This window comes from Eubalaena glacialis, chromosome 15, assembly GCF_028564815.1.
Source record: "Eubalaena glacialis isolate mEubGla1 chromosome 15, mEubGla1.1.hap2.+ XY, whole genome shotgun sequence".
NCBI classification, from domain to species: domain Eukaryota; kingdom Metazoa; phylum Chordata; class Mammalia; order Artiodactyla; family Balaenidae; genus Eubalaena; species Eubalaena glacialis.
The window spans coordinates 962,723-980,514 of NC_083730.1; the positions used below are offsets into that span (position 1 = coordinate 962,723).

Consider the following 17,792-nt stretch of genomic DNA (forward strand, 5'->3'; position numbering starts at 1 on the left):
CCGTGCCAGTGTCGTGAGGGAGGCCCTGCTGGGCGTTTGCCCACAAAGCAAAGACCCTCTCTGAGGCCCAGCGGCCTTCTGGTCGGTGCCCCACACGTGAGGGCGGACGGCTCTGCACCCCTCCCTCCTCACCCGCTTCTGTCCTAAAGGCTCTGGACTGTAGATGATTTTCACGGGCAGACAGAGCTGCCAAATGGGGGGCGAAACCAGGGAAGCGACGCCCGTCCTCCGAGCAGGGCCTCCTTCCTCCCCGCCCTTCTGGCCCCGGTGGTCATCACGACCAGCCACTGGGTGCCCTGGGCCAGGACGCCCCCCCCACCGCGACCCCGGCGCTGGGCGGGGAGGGCACACCAGGCCCCGCCCTGGCCCCGTCGGCCCGGCCCCTCTCCCACCCTCGACGCCGTCTCAACCTCTCCCCGAAACTGCCCCCCTCGCCCCGACCCTAGACAAACCGCAGCAGCGGACGGGTCGCTGCCCTGAGCGCACGCAGCGCCTCCCTCGACCTTGCCCTTCTGGCGGCGCCCGCTCCAGGTCCCACCCGCCTCGGCCACTGGTGATCGGCACCCAGGGGAACCCTGCCCTGGCTGGCCTTCTCCACGTGTGGCCCCTCAGCCCCCCACGTCCACCCAAATCCCTCCACGAGGCGCCCACGACCCCTTCACCCAGCAGCGCCCCCAGGGCTCTTCCGCCCACTGCCTGGTCGGGGTCTCTGCTTCCCCAGCTCTCACGGCACCTCGGCCGCACGCGGGCCATGCCCTGGGTTCCGGGGTGAGGTCACTGCCGGGCCGCACCTGGTCCTCCCGGCCCGGTCGGTTCTGGAGGGAGTTCACTGCTGACACGGGGCGCCCCCCTTCCCAGACCCCTCCCCGCCGGGGACCCTTCCCAGCCAGCCCTGCTCTCCTGCGCCCGAGGGGCAGAACGGGGCCCCGGAAGCATCTGCGACGGTGTGGTGGAGCCAGCAAGTGGACCGGAGGCGCTCTGCTCAAGGTCAAAGGTGCATCTCAGACATCTGCTCACGGGCCAGTGGTGCGCGTGGGCCCTTCGGCACCTGGTGAGAAGTCTGCCGCTCACCTCCGGGGGCGCTGGCAGCAGGTGTTTGGGAAACAGTAAGTGGCTCGTCCACCAACCCAGGAGGTTTAAAAATGCCGATGCTGCTTACACTTTAGCTACAGGCTCCGCTGACCTGCTACCCTGTGAGAACGTGCAGGCCACACGAACACCAGTGACCCAAGGGCTCCCGGGCCCAGGAGTGATGACCTGGGGGCTTGGCCTCCATGCACCGCTCCTCTTGGAAGGCACGGCTGGTGGAGTGAAACTTACGGGGTACAGCAGCTCAGAAACAGCCCAAATTAAAAGGAGGGGAAACAGACTTGACAGTCACCCGTCCCTATCCACAGGGGATTGGTTCCAGGACCCCACAGGTATCAGAATCCGCGGATGCTCAAGTCCGTTATATAAAATGGCCTAGTATTTGCATATAACCTACATGCATCCTCCTGTGTCATTAAATCACCTCTCAGTTACCTATAATACCCAACACAATGTCAACGTTACGTAAATAATTGCCGGTATGTGGCAAATTCAAGTTTTGCTTCTTGGAACTTTCTGAATTCCCCCCCACGCCCCCCAAATGTTTCGATCCAAGCTTGGCTGAATACACAGATGCGGAACCTGTGGTATGGAGAGCCAACTGTATTTTCTGTCAATTACCAGATCACTCAGAACTGCCCTCCAGGGTCAGAGCTGAGTACGACACTGTCTATCCCAGCTGACTTCTGCATCTTTGCATGGGCTGAAAAAATTCCCCCCAAAAGAGATAAAATGCCAAGAGAGAGGGAAAGGGAATGAGATAGGAGCACAGCAGCAACGTCCTTTTCAGCACAAGTTGTTTTCTCCTCCAGCTTTGCAGACACTGCTCCAGGCTGGGTGAAAGGCGCTGAGCGGGCTGTGTTCTACCCTAACCCTCCACACGGCCGAGGGACTGATGCACTGTGAACTCTAAAAACAGTGCTTCAGCCAAGGAGACAAGCCACAGAATGCCAGACCAGTCACCCATAAAGGTCAACTTTCCTGGTTTGTCCCTGAAGAAAATCCATAGGATAATCATCAAATGCAATTCCTAAACAAGTTATTTTCCCCAAAGTACACAAGTATCAAACTCTCCTGATTTTTTTGTCCTCATGAGCTTTTGTGTCTGCTCCAATAGGAAGGTCAGAGAGCACAGGGCGTATCAGAAAGAGCAGTGTCAGGGAGCTGGGCCCCAGCATGCTGCCCCCTGGAGCGGTCACCGTCAGATGTTGGGTCTGGGCAGGTCTTACAGGTTAGGAGGGCTAAGGGATCTCTTCTAAGTGCTAAACCTCTGAGTACTGAAGAATATTGGAGGAAAAGAGACAATTTTGTGCACCCAGATCGTGGTTTCTAAATGCCATTCTCCACTAAAAGAAAGCAGGATTTCTTGGGAGAAATGGCTGACTCCAGGGCTGGGGATGGGAGAGCAGAAGCCATCTGTGTCAGAAAACAGGACCATGCTCTACGCTAACGGGACCTGGAAGGGCGCCCGCTTCCAAATCCAGGACAGCTTGAGCATTAAGGCAAGTAATCAGAATGGACCATAATCCACTGAATAAAATAAGAACCCCTGAATCCACACTGAAAAATTAGTTGTTCTTACAGAGGAAAACGAAGCAAGAAATAAAGCAGAAACGATGGAATTACGAACATCGGCACTGCACAACCCTGATAAAAACAGCAGGTTCAGACAGGCACGGATAAAGCTGGCTGGATGTCGATGGAAGACGCAAAGGCACCCCTACACAGCCTCCTCCCGTGTCGGTCCCTATCCATCACCAGACTTGTTTCCTGATTATTCTACGTATATATTTTCTTTTCCTTTGGAGACATCAATGTACCCGAGTGAATTGAAAAAAAAGCAGACAGGTGAGGGGGAAAGACATCATCAGGTCCACAATTAACAGATTTACTCTCTGGCAGACAGTGCCTTGCCAGAAAATTTTCAAATCAAAGTAATTTCAATCCACATATGTATTATGAAGACAGAAACAGACTCTCATTCTATCTACTCCCCCCGAGGGGGACGCTCTGGATGAAACGCGGCCTAAGGAGAGAGCAGCGCAGAGGAAGCCCTGGCAAAGCCTCAGCAGGGACAGTGCTGGTGCATCAAAACCTCCTGGGACCTCAGCCCCTTCCTCTGTCTCAGTCAGAATAGTTCCCATTCTCCCCGACAGCATGAAGCACTACAAAAACGTGGAATCCCTTTACAGATCACAACAGTATCTACTGACTACTTCCACGTTCCTGCAACTGCTCACTGCCTGAGAACCACCTCTGACGTGGTCAGCATGAGTCCTGCAGACAGAGGACAGTGCAGATGGAGACGAGGACAACTCCAGCCAGGTGAGCCCGGCGCTGCGCTGGTGCTTTCCTCCCCCACACACCTGCCTTCCAGCAGAAATGCTACCACTCTTCAGCTCCTCAAAAAGCCCCACGATGAACCACTGCAGTAAGATACCCCGAAACCTGAAACACCAAAAACACACCGAAAAGAAAATTACTCACGGCTGGGAGCCTGTCACTCTATCAGCTACTTGGCCGACTGGTTACATGACCTCACTGGGTTACTCTGATCGCGGGACTGGCTGCCCTGATCCATGCAGGCACGTGAGTCTCACTAACTGCTGTGACCAGTAACCGGCCTGTCTGGGCCTTGGTGGCCTTTCCCATGCAGAGGAACAGAACCACATGGAGAAGAGGTCTTTCCCTCAGGGGTTTTCTACACAGTGAAACGGCAGCATCGGGGTGCACCTCCATCGTTTAGCTGGCAGGTTTACAGGCTCATTATGGACCAAGCAATGGTCAGGTAAGACCTGACTTCAAAGTAACGCTGACAGTGTGTCACACACACAGCACAGCGAGCCCCTCTCTCCTAAAGGAGGCCAGGCAGACAGCTCTGGTGGCGGATGCACTCAGTGGGCAGGCGCGGGCGCCTGAGCGGAAGGCGGAGGGCCTGGCTCCCCCCCAAAGACGAGAGGAGAGGAGAGGAGAGGATGCGGGATGAGACTCCCAGGATTGCGAGGGATGCCAGTTCTACCCTGGTCACCCACTGCTGTGTGGACCAGGTAGAAGATGCTCAAAAGCCAGAGGGGCAATTAGAGCCACAGGGAGAGGAGCAGGGACGATGCCCCCCCAAGCCCCGGGGAGGGCCAGGATGGGCAAAAAGGGAACTGAGCACCCAGGGTACTGGGGTCCCCACAGAGGGAAAACTGCACATCAGCCACTAAGCAGGAGGCAGCAATGCTCACCTGCCCCAGGGTTCTGTTCCTGACAATGAAAACAACCACACCAGTCATGTGCACACGCCTTTGTGCACAACACCGGTCCACTTAGGGAGAAGATATAAACTGACAAGTTCGTACACTTCAAAAAAAAAAAAAAAAAAAGCCCTTTACTAGGTTAGAACAGAGATATGACAGCAAGAGCCTGTGGCAGGAGAGTGCACTACTACTTCTCACCCTGACCTACCTGTGCCCAGGCCGCACCCCCTTCCTGAGCCGAGATGCACAACTGCACCAGGTTTTACAACCACGTTTCGCAGGGTTTACTGGAACCTAAAGAAATACACATCTCCCAACAGCTGACACTGCGACAACAAGCATGGAGTACGCCTGATTCGTCCTGTACGCACTATGACCCCCTAGTTTTCCTAATTTACAAACGTGAAGTCTTGGGGGGAAGCACCTATTACAGAAAGAGAAAAAAGAGAACACAACTGTTTTACAAAGAGTGCTATTTCGGTGACGGAGACTTTTCAAAAAAAAAAAAGCTGCCTCTGATTAGTAAAGTCACTAATAGTGACTGCCGTCCAGTCTTAGAAAAACAGGCAGCCACGCAGCTGTGGGCTCTAACTTACAAAGTTCTCCCGGAGCGCAGCCTTCAGCTGCAGCCCCGGAGACCCTTTCCCACCCAGTGCCGGGCCAGGACCCTCTCCCGGCCCAAGCCCAGAACTCCCTCTAGAACTCAGCCCCCTCCCTCCTTCCCACTCACCCGGGGGCCACCACCTGGCCGGGCTGCGCGCACAGCTCCCGCACTACGCCCGCGCGCTCCGACCTCAGCCTGCGCTCCGTGCGCACGCAGCCCCCGGAGCCGGCGCGGGTAGGGGCGGGCCTGGTGGGCTGCGCGGAGGCGGCGGCCTCGCACACGGCCAGCACAGAGCCGATGCGTACGGCCGCGCCAGCCGCCACCCTCCACTCGAGCAGGCGCAGCGGTCCGGGGCCGGGGCAGCGCACCTCGGCCACGGCCGGCTGCTGGGCGCCCTCGGCGGGACCGCGGCTGCCGGGCGGTGCCTCCATCACAGCCGGGCGGAGGCGCTGTGGAAAAGCGGCGGTGGGCGCTCAGAGCCCGGCGCCCATCGCGGGCTACCGGGCGACCCCGGCCCAGGCGGAGGCGGCAGCGGCGCTACGATTCTCTCTTCGGCACCGGCTTCCACCAGCCGCCCGTTCCGCGCCGACTTCCGGGACAGCGTGCGACGTCACGTGCCACCGCGTGCGTGCGCGCAGGCGCCGAGGGCCTGGGTGTAAACACGCCCACGCGGGGTCCGAGAGGTCCTCCGCCGGCCATGGGAAGTGGGCGCGTCCTAGGACCACGCTTCTGCGACTGGGCCCGGGGGGAACAGTGTTCTTTCGCCCCATCCACTCTATAAGCGCCGGCATCTGGGGCTGCGGGTCGGCACGCAACGCGGGGTTGCCGACCCAGAAGCCCCGTCAGACGCTGAGGCTGGACATCGTGGGACTCTGAGTCCCCGCGTGCAACGCGCCCCTCTGTATCACGAATCCCCGTAAGGCGCCGTGAATCCCGGCGTGCAACGAGGGTCTCTGTCCCGCAGCCCCCGTCACGGGTTGAGGTCTGGCGTCATGAGAACTACAAGTCCCGGCATGCAACGCTCTGTTCCCACAGTCCTCTATGCGCTGAGGGCTGGTTGGTGTCTTAGGACTGCGAGGCCGGAGTCCCAGAAACCCCATCAGGCGCTTTTGGTCCCGGCATGCAACAGGGGCTGACGTCCCACAACTTCTCCCGTCACATGCTGAGGTCGGTCGTCCGTCGTGGGACTACGAGGCCCAGCGTGCAGCGCGCCGCTGTCCCATGAATCCCAGTCAGGCGTTTGGAATCCCGACGTGCTTCGCGGGAGTCGTGGACTGCGGTCCCAGCATGCTGTGCGCGGTCTGGGGTTGGAGGTTGGTGGGCGCCGCGTTCCACGCGTCGCCCTGGGGTGCGTCTTTTGGTGTCTTCTCGGGGTCTGGCCCTTCCCGCACTGTCGGAGCCTCCTCGCCGTCGTGCCCGCCTAGGGAGGCCAGGTGCACTGTGCGCAGGGACCGGGAGCCACTGTGGAGACAAGCCGAGCCCGTCCGGGAGGAGGGGGAGTGGTCGTCGGCGGGGGCCTTCAAGGTCTTTCTTCATAGGATTTTTGAAGAGGTGCACTTTCTCTGGTGGGATTTGAACATAAGCACCTGTCCCAACGGCAGAGCCCCCAGGTGCATGAAACAAAAGCTGACGTAATTTAAGGAAGGCAGACAGCAGTAGTACGTGCATAATTTTGCAGCACTTTGCTTTCTTCCGCTTCACAGATACTGCGTTTTTTACAAATTGAAGGTCTGTGGCAACGCTGCATGGAGCAAGTCTGTCGGCACCAATTTTTGCAGCAGCCTTTGCTCATTTCCTGTCTGAGTGTCACATTGTGGTAATTCTCGCAAACCTTTCCGTCGTTACTGGTTACGCTGATCTGTGATTGATGGCCTTTGGTGTTGCTGTTGTAGTGTTGGGGCGCTGACAGCCGCGCCCAGGTAAGGCAGGGAACTTAACTGATAAATGTTGTGTGCGTTCTGACTGTTCTACCGACGTGCGTTCCGTGTCTCAGTATCTCGCCTCGGGCCTACCTATCCCTTAAGACGCAACAATATTGAAAATAGGCAAATTATTAACCCTACGATGGCCTCTGCGTGTTCAAGTGAAAGGAAGAGTCGCACGTCTCTCACTTTAAATCAAAAGTTAGAAATGATTAAGCTTAGTGAGGAGGGCCTGTCGAAAGCTGAGATAGGCCGAAAGCTGGGCCTCTTGCGCCAAACGGTTAGCCAAGTTGTGAATGCAAAGGACAAGTTCCTGAAGGAAGTTAGCAGCGCCACTCCAGTGAACACACGAATGATCAGGAAGCGAAACAGCCTCATTGCTGATATGGAGAAAGTCTTAGTGGTCTGGATAGAAGATCAGAGCAGCCACAGCATCCCCTTAAGCCAAAGCCTAATCCGGAGCAAAGCCCTAACGCTCTTCAACTCTATGAAGGCTGAGAGAGGTGCGGAAGCTGCAGAAGAGAAGTTTGAAGCTAGCAGGGGTTGGTTCATGAGGTTTAAGGAAAGAAGCCATCTCCATAATGTAAAAGTGCAAGGTGAAGCAGCAAGTGCTGATGTAGAAGCTGCAGCAGGTTATCCAGATCTAGCTAAGATAATTAAGGAAGGCGGCTACACTACACAACAAATTTTCAATGTTGATGAAACAGCCTTGTATTGGAAGAAGATGCCATCTAGGACTTTCATAGCTAGAGAGGAGAAGTCAATGCTTGGCTTCAAAGCTTCAAAGGACAGGCTGACTCTCTTGTTAGGAGCTAATGCAGCTGGTGACTTGAAGTTGAAGCCAATGCTCATTTACCACTCCGAAAATCCTAGAGCCCTTAAAAATTATGCTAAATCTACTCTACCTGTGCTCTATAAATGGAACCACAAAGCCTGGATGACAGCACATCTGTTTACAACATGGTTTACTGAATATTTTAAGCCCACTGTTGAGACCTACTGTTCAGAAAAAAAGATTCCTTTCAAAATATTACTGCTTATTGACAATGCACCTGGTCACCCAAGAGCTCTCATGGAGATGTACAGTGAGATTAATGTTGTTTTCATGCCTTCTAACACAACATCCATTCTGCAGCCCATGGATCAAGGAGTAATTTCAACTTTCAAGTCGTATTATTTAAGAAACACATTTCGTAAGGCTATAACTGCCATAGATAGTGATTCTTCTGATGGATCTGGGCAAAGTAAATTGAAAACCTTCTGGAAAGGATTCACTATTCTAGATGCCATTAAGAACATTCGTGATTCATGGGAAGAGGTCCAAACATCAACATTAACAGGAGTTTGGAAGAAGTTGATACCAACCCTCATAGATGACTTTGAGGGACTCAAGGCTTCAGTGGAGGAAGTAACTGCAGATGTGGTGGAAATAGCAAGAGAACTAGAATTAGAAGTGGAGCCTGAAGATGTGACTGAATTGCTGCAATCTCATGATAAAACTTTAACAGATGAGGAGTTGCTTCTTATGGATGAGCAAAGAAAGTGGTTTCTTGAGACAGAATCTACTGGTGAAGATGCTATGAAGATTGTTGAAATGACAACAAAGGACTTAGAATATTACATAAACTTAGTTGATAAAGCAGCGGCAGGATTTGAGAGGATTGACTCCAATTTTGAACGAAGTTCTACTGTGGGTAAAATGCTTTCAAACAGCATTGCGTGCTACAGAGAAATCGTTCATGAAAGGAAGGGTCAATTGACGTGGCAAACTTCACTGCTGTCCTATTTTAAGAAATTGCCACACCAACCCCAGCCTTCAGCAGCCACCGACCTGATCAGTCAGCAGCCATCAACATCCAGGCAAGACCCTGCACCAGCAAAAAGATTACGACTCACTGAATGCTCAGAGGATGGTTAGCATTTTTTTTAACAAGTATTTTTAAGTTAAGGTATGTACGCTTATTTTTAGACATAATGCTATTGCACACTTAATGGACTACAGTATAATATAAACATAACTTTTATTTGCATTGGGAAACCAAAAATTTGTGAGGCTTGCAATATTCACTTTACTGCAGTGGTCTGGAACCAAACCCGTAATATCTCTGAGGTAGACCTGTCATGGTCTTTAGTTGGATCTCTCTCTCTCCCTTTGTTCTTCTCTCCCCCCATTTAAAAATTATGTAAGTTATGTACATACCAAAGACTATGTAACCCTAAAATGAACGTATCCGCCAATCTAAAATCTAGAACATGACCAATATTGTTACAACTACCTATGCACTCCTTACCATCCCATCTTATCCCCTTGATTCCCCACCAGAGGTATCTGCCATCCTCAGCTTCATGTTTGTCTTTCTCCTTTTGTATGGTGTTTTGCTGCATTTGTATATATGTATGCACAAAGATACTGTTTAGTCAAACTTTTTTTTGAGGTTTATAAAAATGCATCATGTTTTAAAATCTGAATGGCTTTTTCATTCATCACTATGAATCCGATTTTTATTCATATTATTTTATATGGGTATAGTTTATATATTGAGACTTCTATATAATAGCTCATTGTGTGAATATACCAGGATGTATTTGTCTATTATCTTGTGAATGGACATTTGGATTGTTTTCACTTTTTGATATTCTGAAAATTGCTACAGTGAACATACTTCTGCATGTTTCTTGGTGTAATGAGTTAAAATCTGAGGATATGTGCATAAGTGTGGAATTGCTGAATTAGGATATGCAAATGTTCAGATTTATGAGATAATGCAAAAATGGTTGTCTCAGTTTATATTCTCACCACATTCTCAACAACTTGGTATTATCAGACTTCTTTATCTTTGCCGATCTAAATGAAAATCTGTGTTAAAATTAAGTTGTGGTTTTAATTTGCACTCTTCTGATAGCCTTTTGGCTTAGTATCTTTTCCTATTTTTTTAAATTTACCTTTTTTGTTTTCTGCAAAATGTCTATTCAGGTTTGTTGCTCACCTTTCTATTGGGTTGTTTGTTTTTTTCTTGTTGAGTGGTGATAGTTCCTTATGGTTTCTGAATACAGATCCTTTACTGTTTATATGTTACTCATATCATTTACCAATTTTTGGCTTGTCTTTTTCATGATCTTTTGAGAACAGAAGTCCTTAATTTTAAGAATGCATTCCCTAACCTGAGGTTATAAAGATAGCTTCCTTTTTTACTCCTAAAATTTGTAAAAGTTTGCCTTTCACAGCTAAGTCTTTAAATAATAAGAAATGGATGTTTTGTATATGTTATAAGGCGGGGATCTGATTTCTTTCCCATATGGGTAGCCAATTATCCCAGCACTATATATTGAAAAGCTTACCTTGTTCTCACTGAGCTGTGGTGCCATCTCTGATACAGAGTAAGTCTCTATAAAGGTATGAGCTTATTTTGGACTTTCTATTCTGGGTTGTTCTTGTATCGTCTTCATTGCTGTAGCTTCATAATAAGGCATGACATTTGGGAGGGCAATTGCCCCACAGTAGTTTACTTACTTAGAAGTTTCTTTAGAAGTTTTGTGGCTATTCTTGGCCTTTGTTTCATAAATTTTTGAATTAATGTGTCAAGTTTATTGATAAAACCTGTTAAGAGTTTTGATCAGAACTATATGGAATCTATAATTCAGTTTGGGGAGAAGTGACATCTTTGTGATTTGAATCTTCCCATCCACAAACAGTATATCACTCCAGTTATTTAGGCCCCCTTTAAAATCTTCCAGTAAGGTTTTATAATTTTCTGCATATAGGACTTGCACATTTTTGGTTAGATTTATTCCTAGTTACTTTATTTTTTGTTGTTGATACTTTTGTTGATACATGATACTTCTAAAAAATTGACATTTTCTAATTGACTGTTGGTGGTATATAAAAATGCAGTAGATTTTTGTGAACTGATCTTATACCCATTTACCTTAATAAGTTCTTTTATTTTAAATAGTATATCAGTAGATTTTTCAGAGTTTTCAATGTAGGAGTTCATATCATTTACAAATAATTGTTTTATTACTTCCTTTCCAAGTTTTATAGCTTTATTTCTTTTCTTGTCTTAATGTGCTAGTTTATCCCTATACTGCAGTGATGAACAGGATCAGTTATTGTGGTATCCTTGTTTTATTCCACATTTTAAGGGGAATATTTCCAACATTTCCCCATTAGGAAAGATGTGTGATGAGCGTTTTTTGTGTATTCATGATCAGGTAAAAGAAACTTCAGTCTATTCATAGTCTCTTAAAAGATTCTTATGACTATTTAAAAATATTATCAAATGTTTTCTGCATCTTTTGAGGTGATCATATGGCTTTCTTTTTTGTTAAAATTATAGTATATATGCATATATATGCATACATGTACATATACACATATGCACACATACAGATATATGAATTCTGTTTATGTAACTAAAATTATGCATTCCTGGAATAAACCCAATTCAGTCATTAGATTTAGTTAGCTAATATTTTACTTAATATTTTTACATCCATGTTTATGAGTGAGAATAGTCCATATGTTTCCTCTTCTATATTATCCTTATTTAACTTGATATCAAGGCCAGTAGGTGTCATGAGATGAGTTGGGGAGCTTTTCTTTTCTGTTTCTAGTTCTATTTCTGAAAGATTTTTTGTAAGTGTGGAATGATCTGTTTCTTGAAAGTTTGGTGTAACTAGCCTTTATAACCTTTTGGTCTTGCTATTTCCTTGTGGGAAGATTTTACCCTGATGATTCAATTTCTATCCTAGTTATAGGTCTATTTACACCTTCTATTTCATCTTGAGTCATTTCGGAAATTGCATTTTCTAGGAATTTTGTCAGTTTATTTGGATTCATTCTTATTTCCAGCATCCTAAATTGGATGTTTAAAGCATTAATTTTAGCCTGTCTTCTTTTTAAGTAAAACTTCAATGCCATTTGTGTGCTATTGCGTATCACTCTTGCTTCATCTCACTAGTCTGGATATGTAGTTTTTTCATTACCAGTCATTCAATTATTCATTTATATCCATTATGATCTTTTTATTTGACAAATGGGTTATTTAGAAGTATATTTGAAAATGTCCAAAGCATGGGAATTTTTCTCCATCTTTTTATTGTTGACTTCTAAGTTAATTGCATTATGGTTAGATAACATAATCTGAATGATACTACTTCTTTGAAATTTAATGCAGTTAACATAATTCCGGTATATGGTTAATGTGTACTTCAAAAGAATGTGTCATCTTTCCTTATTTGAATCAGGAGTCTATATCTACTCAATAAGTTAAGCTTGTTGAATGTGTTATTAAAATTTCCCATGTTTTTTTCCTGATTGACCAAGCAATGATTGAGAGACATGTTGAAATCTCTCACTATGATAGTGGATTTACCAAATTCTCTCTGTAGTTTTATTAATTTTTTTGTGTGTACACACACACACACACACACACACAATTGTACGCATACATACACAAACGGGTTGGGGGCAGAGGTTGTTATTAAGGCATACATGTTAAAAATTTTTATATCCTTGAGGAATTGAAACTTTTTGTTATGTAGAGCCCTCTGTATCCTGAATAATGCTTATCTATTAAAATGTTTTTTGCTTGAAGTAATATGACTGTCTTAACTTTTTTTTAATAAATGCTTGCCTGGTATATACTTCACTTTTACTTTTAGACTTTTTACACCTTAAGTTTAGGTATTCTCTTATAAATGGCATCTAGCTAGACTTTTATAATTCATTATGACAATCTCCATCTTTTAGTTGGAAAGTCCAGGTCCAGTACATTTATATTTAACCTTACAATTTTTCTTTGGATATCTTTTCTCCCTTATCATCTTTTTTCCCTTTGGGGATATATTGAGATCTGGTTTTCTGTTTATTTTCTTACTCCATTTTTTTTTTTCGTTTGGCGATCACCATTGAAGTTTTACCTTTGCGTATTGTGATTTATAGGAGAAATATGTATTTGGTCTTCATCCACAGTGCCTGGATCACATCTCCCAAAACCCTTGGAATTTCCTGAGTGATAAGAACAATGGGATAATATTTGGTCTCTTGTCCTCAGTTCCTGAAAACACTTTCAGTAGGGCCCCACCTAAGGGTAGGGGCTGGTTGCCAGGAGAACCAACCATATGATTAGAGGGTTGGAATTTTCACCCCATCCCCACCTCCACCCTGAACTCCAGGGAGGAGAGATGGGCTGGAGGTTGAATCAATTGCCGGTGGCCAATGAGTTAATCAATTGTGCCTTAGTAACGAAGCTTCCATAAAAACCCAAAAGGACAGAATTTGGAGAGATTCCAGGTTGGTGAACATGTGGAGACCTGGCAGAGTCGTGCACCTGGAGGGAGCATGGAAGCTTCACGCCCCTCCCATACACCTTGCCCTGTGTATCTCTCCCATCTGGATGTTCATCTGTATCCTTTCTCCATATCCTTCTGTAATAAACTGGTAATCCAGTAAGAAAGTGGGTTTTCCTGAGTGCTGTGAGCTGTTCTAGCAAATTAATCCAACCTGAGGAGGGGCTTGTGGGGACCTCTGATTCATAGTCAGTTGATCAGAAGTACAAGTAACAACTGGACTTGTGATTGGCATCCTGAGTTGGAGGGGGTCATTGGGATCTCGAATTTGTAACTGGTGGGTTAGGAGCATGAAACCTGGGCTTTTGACTGGAGTCTGAAGTGGAGGGCTGTCTTGTGGGACTGAACCTTAACCTGTAGAATCTGATTCTATCTCCAGGGAGACAGTATCAGGATTGATTCGAATTCTTGGACATCCTGCTGGCATCTGAGAATTTCTTGTTGGTGTGGGGAAGCCTACACACACACACACACACACACACACACACACACACACACACACACACACACACACACACATTGGAATTGGGTCCAGGAAGCCAAAAGAACCTTGTATTCCTAACTTAATAAATTTAAAGTGGATATTCCAGTTTCCTTCCAAACAATATATAGATCTTAAAACACTATACCTGTTCTTCTCCAGACTTACACACTATAATTGTCTAATATTTCAGTTCTGCCTTTTTACAATTCCCAAATTAGACATTATTTTCTAGACAATGTTAGTTTTGCTTTAACATATATTTACCAATTTATTTCTCATGATTTTTTCCCTAACACTTCATATCCTTTTTTTTTTTGGTAACAATTTATTACGAAAGAGATACATTCCAATGAAAATAAACAGGTTCTACTAAAATGATGGATACCTAAAATATTTGTATAATATATAATCTACATATGACATGTACATGTCATACACATTTGTATATACTATGTTGTATTGTAAATAAATCACATCTTACCTCTGGGATTAGGGCTCACCTTGGAGTATATTCTTTAGAATTCCTTTAGTAAAGTTCTGTTGGAATTAAACTCTCAGTTTCTGTTTATCTGAGAATGTTGTATTTTGCTCTCGTTGTGGAAAGGTAATTTTGGTAGACATACAGCTATAGAGTGACAGTGGCTTTTTTCATTTAGAAGACATTTCATTAGATTCTGGTTTCCATTTTTTATTGTTGAAAGTCTGTTAATCTGGTTGTGGCTTCGTAGGTGATAGGTCTTCTTGTCTTTGGGGTTCTGTAATTTTGTTTCAGTGTGTCTAATGGTAGGTTTCTTTTTGTTGTTACTGTTTGAAATCTATTGTGAATTCATGGATTTCATTAATTCTTGAAAATTCTCAAGCATTATCTCTTTAAATATTTCTCTTTAGTCTCTCTGGAACTCTGAGTAGATATTTGTTGAAATTTCTTATTCTATAATCATCTCTCAGTCTTTTAAAAGTCTTTCCTCTTATTTCTCTGTCCAGCATTCTGGGCAATTTCATCAAACATTGGCTGCAGTTTATTAATCTCACTTCATCTGTGTGTAATCTGCTGTCTAACTCATCTTTGAATCTTTACCTCAAAAATTATTTTGTGCATTTATGAAAGTTCTGTTTGGATATTTTTCAAATATGCCTGTTCATTTATAGCCTATTTTTACAATGCTTGCTTATAATTTTTGTAATTTTCTTTTTTCTTTTATAGGTTCACACCTAGTTTGGCAGATTCTGATTCTGATCATTTGAATAATTGATGTCTTTGTGGGTCTGAGTCTGTTTTGTATTTGTAGTTGTTCCTACCCATTCTTATTTATGGAAGTGTGTTTCCTTTTATGGTTGGTGCTGTTGTGAGCTCATATTTGGTTGATAATCTGTGGAGATCCTTGTGACATTTGCTATGGCGAGAGCCAGAGGGCCCAAGATGGGGACACTTTGGCTCCTTCCAGGGTAGGAGTCTAGAGTTCACCTCTCCTGCTGTGCCAGGAGCCCAAGGCTTACCCTCCCCACCTCTGCAACCTTAGGTAGTTCTGATACTGGCAAGTTCTCTGAGGGCAACCCTGCTTCTTGTATTTTCTTATTGGAGTTCCCTCCCTGGATCCCTCATTAGGATTTCCTTGGCTTGAGAGACTTCAGGATGTCCCTTACTTCCTTCAAGCCCAATACTGACATGGAAAATTAAGTCCTAGGCAAAAATCTAATTGTTTTGTAGCGTGAGGGGCCCTTCAGAGTTTCTACACTGCCATACCACCCAAAGTGGAAATTCTTCTCTTTGATTTTTCTTCTCTGTTTGTTTTAAACTGGATCAAATGACCAAAGGAGAAGACATTCCCTTTCTCTGCATCCCCCTCCCCTCCTGGTTTTTTCCCCTTTTTTTCCCCACCTGGTTTTCTCCCTTTTTTGGTCTGTATTTCAAGGTACTGGTCTCAGAGGAGTCATGTGCTTACTGTCCCTTTTGTTTTGGTGAGTGGGGCGGAGGAAAAAGGTGGAAATAGAGAAATTTCCTGTTAGTGGAAGAGCACTGTTGACATGTCTGGGAAAAAGATAATTGTGACTTAAGAATTTTAAGTCATTTGGAGGAGAAATCTCCATAAGATAAGGTATTTACAAGCCACCAGTACATCTGCATATAGGATGTTATTACATGATACATTAGAATAATTGTACTGTACAACACAATACACAGACCAATTAAATCTATAAAGCGTGTAAGTACTGGGACTATTCTAGCTTAGCAACGATTTACTGACTCTTTTTACCACTCCCATAGGCTTGGCTACACGGCATTTTACTTTCAGTAAAATGGCTCTTTGAGAACAGACAAATAATGAAAACAAAGTTATTTTGGCTACAAGGAACATTCTACCATTTTTTTTACAAAGAGGGCAGTAGTACACATGGTGTGCATTTTGGAAAGGAGAAGACAACCGGGAACGCTGGAATGGTTCTCGTGCTCAGGAGAAGGCAGTCACTAGGGGTGAGGACGTCCGTGGCCCTGCTACCATGAGAGCAGCTGGTGTGCTGTGCGGGCTGATTTCTCACCGTGAGTCAGAAACAGTCCCTTTAAACAATCCCAGAAAAATACCGGAATAGAGGGTGTACATCAGAACCCACCCACATGCCTGGCGAGACCTCCCAGGCTGCTTCTCATACGAACCGTGACTTTTTCAGGAGCGTCTCCCAGCCCTTCGGAGCAGCTAGGTAATCATGAGAGAAGAAGTAGACAGATTCTCCCTGCTCTCTTTATTGTTTTACTTCCCAGTAAAGGGAAATGCTGTGAAGTCTGCTTGGTTCTACTGGAATAGCCCATGAGATAATGACTCTAGTGACAGTACACAGAGTTAGAAGGATTTGGTTTTCTCAGCATCCTCACCAGGTATACTGTCAGTTATAGTGGGGGTAGAGATGGAATGGAAGCATTTTACGAGTGGAGCCTTCCCATATGGCTCGGGTTTAATTTTTTAAATTATTATTTCAAGTTGGGTGTTAAGAAAACATAGTTTAGAGTGAATCTGATTCACAACTCCAAGCCACAAGTTTTCATTTGAAAATTTATCAGGTTCAGAACTAGATAGTCAGCCCTTCTCCTGGACTGAAGGTCAGCTTTTCTAGGTCTGAGATGGGCCCAGTGCATTACATGAGAGGGAATGAGTTAACGGGCTCTGCCGTGTTCATTTTGTCTCACATATTCCCTCTGGAACAGCAGGACAGCAGGCTCCTGACCACTGCATATTATAATGTTTGCTTTGCTGCTGCAAAAAGTATATTTTTTGGGAAAATGAGCATGAGACTCATTTGATTTTACATCATCAGATGGGTATAAAAAGGCTGTTAAAAGAGAATGCTAGCCTTTATAGGCTGAATGCAGAGAGTCCGTGCAGCTTACGGAGGATTTCTTCTGTTTATTTCTTAAATTCCTATAGGACGTTATTGATGCTTTATTTGACTATGGGTTTAAGAAGAATCTTTATCATTTAAAGATGTGTGCTGAAATATTTTACAGATGAAATAATAGGATACCTGGGATTTATTTCTAAATAATCAGGTTTAGTGAATGGTACATATGATTGAACAAGATAGGTTCTGTACTGATAATTGCTGGAGAAGGATAAGAGAAACGTCAGTATTTTTGCATGTTTGAAAACTTTCATAATAAAAAGTAAAATGTTCTGTTAGGGGAAATAATCTTCCTGCATAAATTCCACGTGTAATTTACGTACACATTACCTCCTAATATGCTTCTCATCTTATAACTGCCAAGTTTCCATTACAGCCGCTGGAGAGAGAGTTTATAAAAAGCAGGTCCCAAGATGACCGTCTTAGTGTAATTCACATCAGAGAGTGGGTTGGAGTCCTCGCCTGTCAATCCATCCTCTGAATCCAGCACAAGACAGACATGAAAATATACTATGGGGTTGAGACAGTCCTTAACAGGAAGAAATCTCTCTCCAGTGACTCTTTAAAATGTTATTTTGTGTTAAATTTTACGATATAGACCATGAACATCCTAGAATTTCAAGTTCTGTTCCATTGATCTTTATGTCTGTCCTTATGCTAACACCAGATGATCTTGATTCCTATAGCTTTATAGTAAGTTTGAAATC

General features: G+C 45.3%; 1 protein-coding gene across 6 annotated transcripts in view; it reads right to left on the bottom strand.

The window, feature by feature from the left end:
- Nucleotides 1-5,715, bottom strand: part of CTDP1 (CTD phosphatase subunit 1) — a 46,166-nt gene extending 40,451 nt beyond the window's left edge. For 2 of the 6 annotated variants that reach the window (XR_009697350.1, XM_061169507.1), the window contains exon 1: nucleotides 5,062-5,713. Coding sequence is in view for 3 of the 6 variants with exons in the window: in XM_061169507.1 (XP_061025490.1) it covers nucleotides 5,062-5,366 (305 nt within the window). In the remaining 3 variants the exon portion in view is untranslated. Of the gene's footprint in view, nucleotides 1-5,061 lie in introns of all 6 variants that reach the window. The other 4 variants (XM_061169510.1, XM_061169509.1, XM_061169508.1 and 1 more) reach the window with 3 other exon arrangements.
- Nucleotides 5,716-17,792: the final 12,077 nt, after the last annotated feature.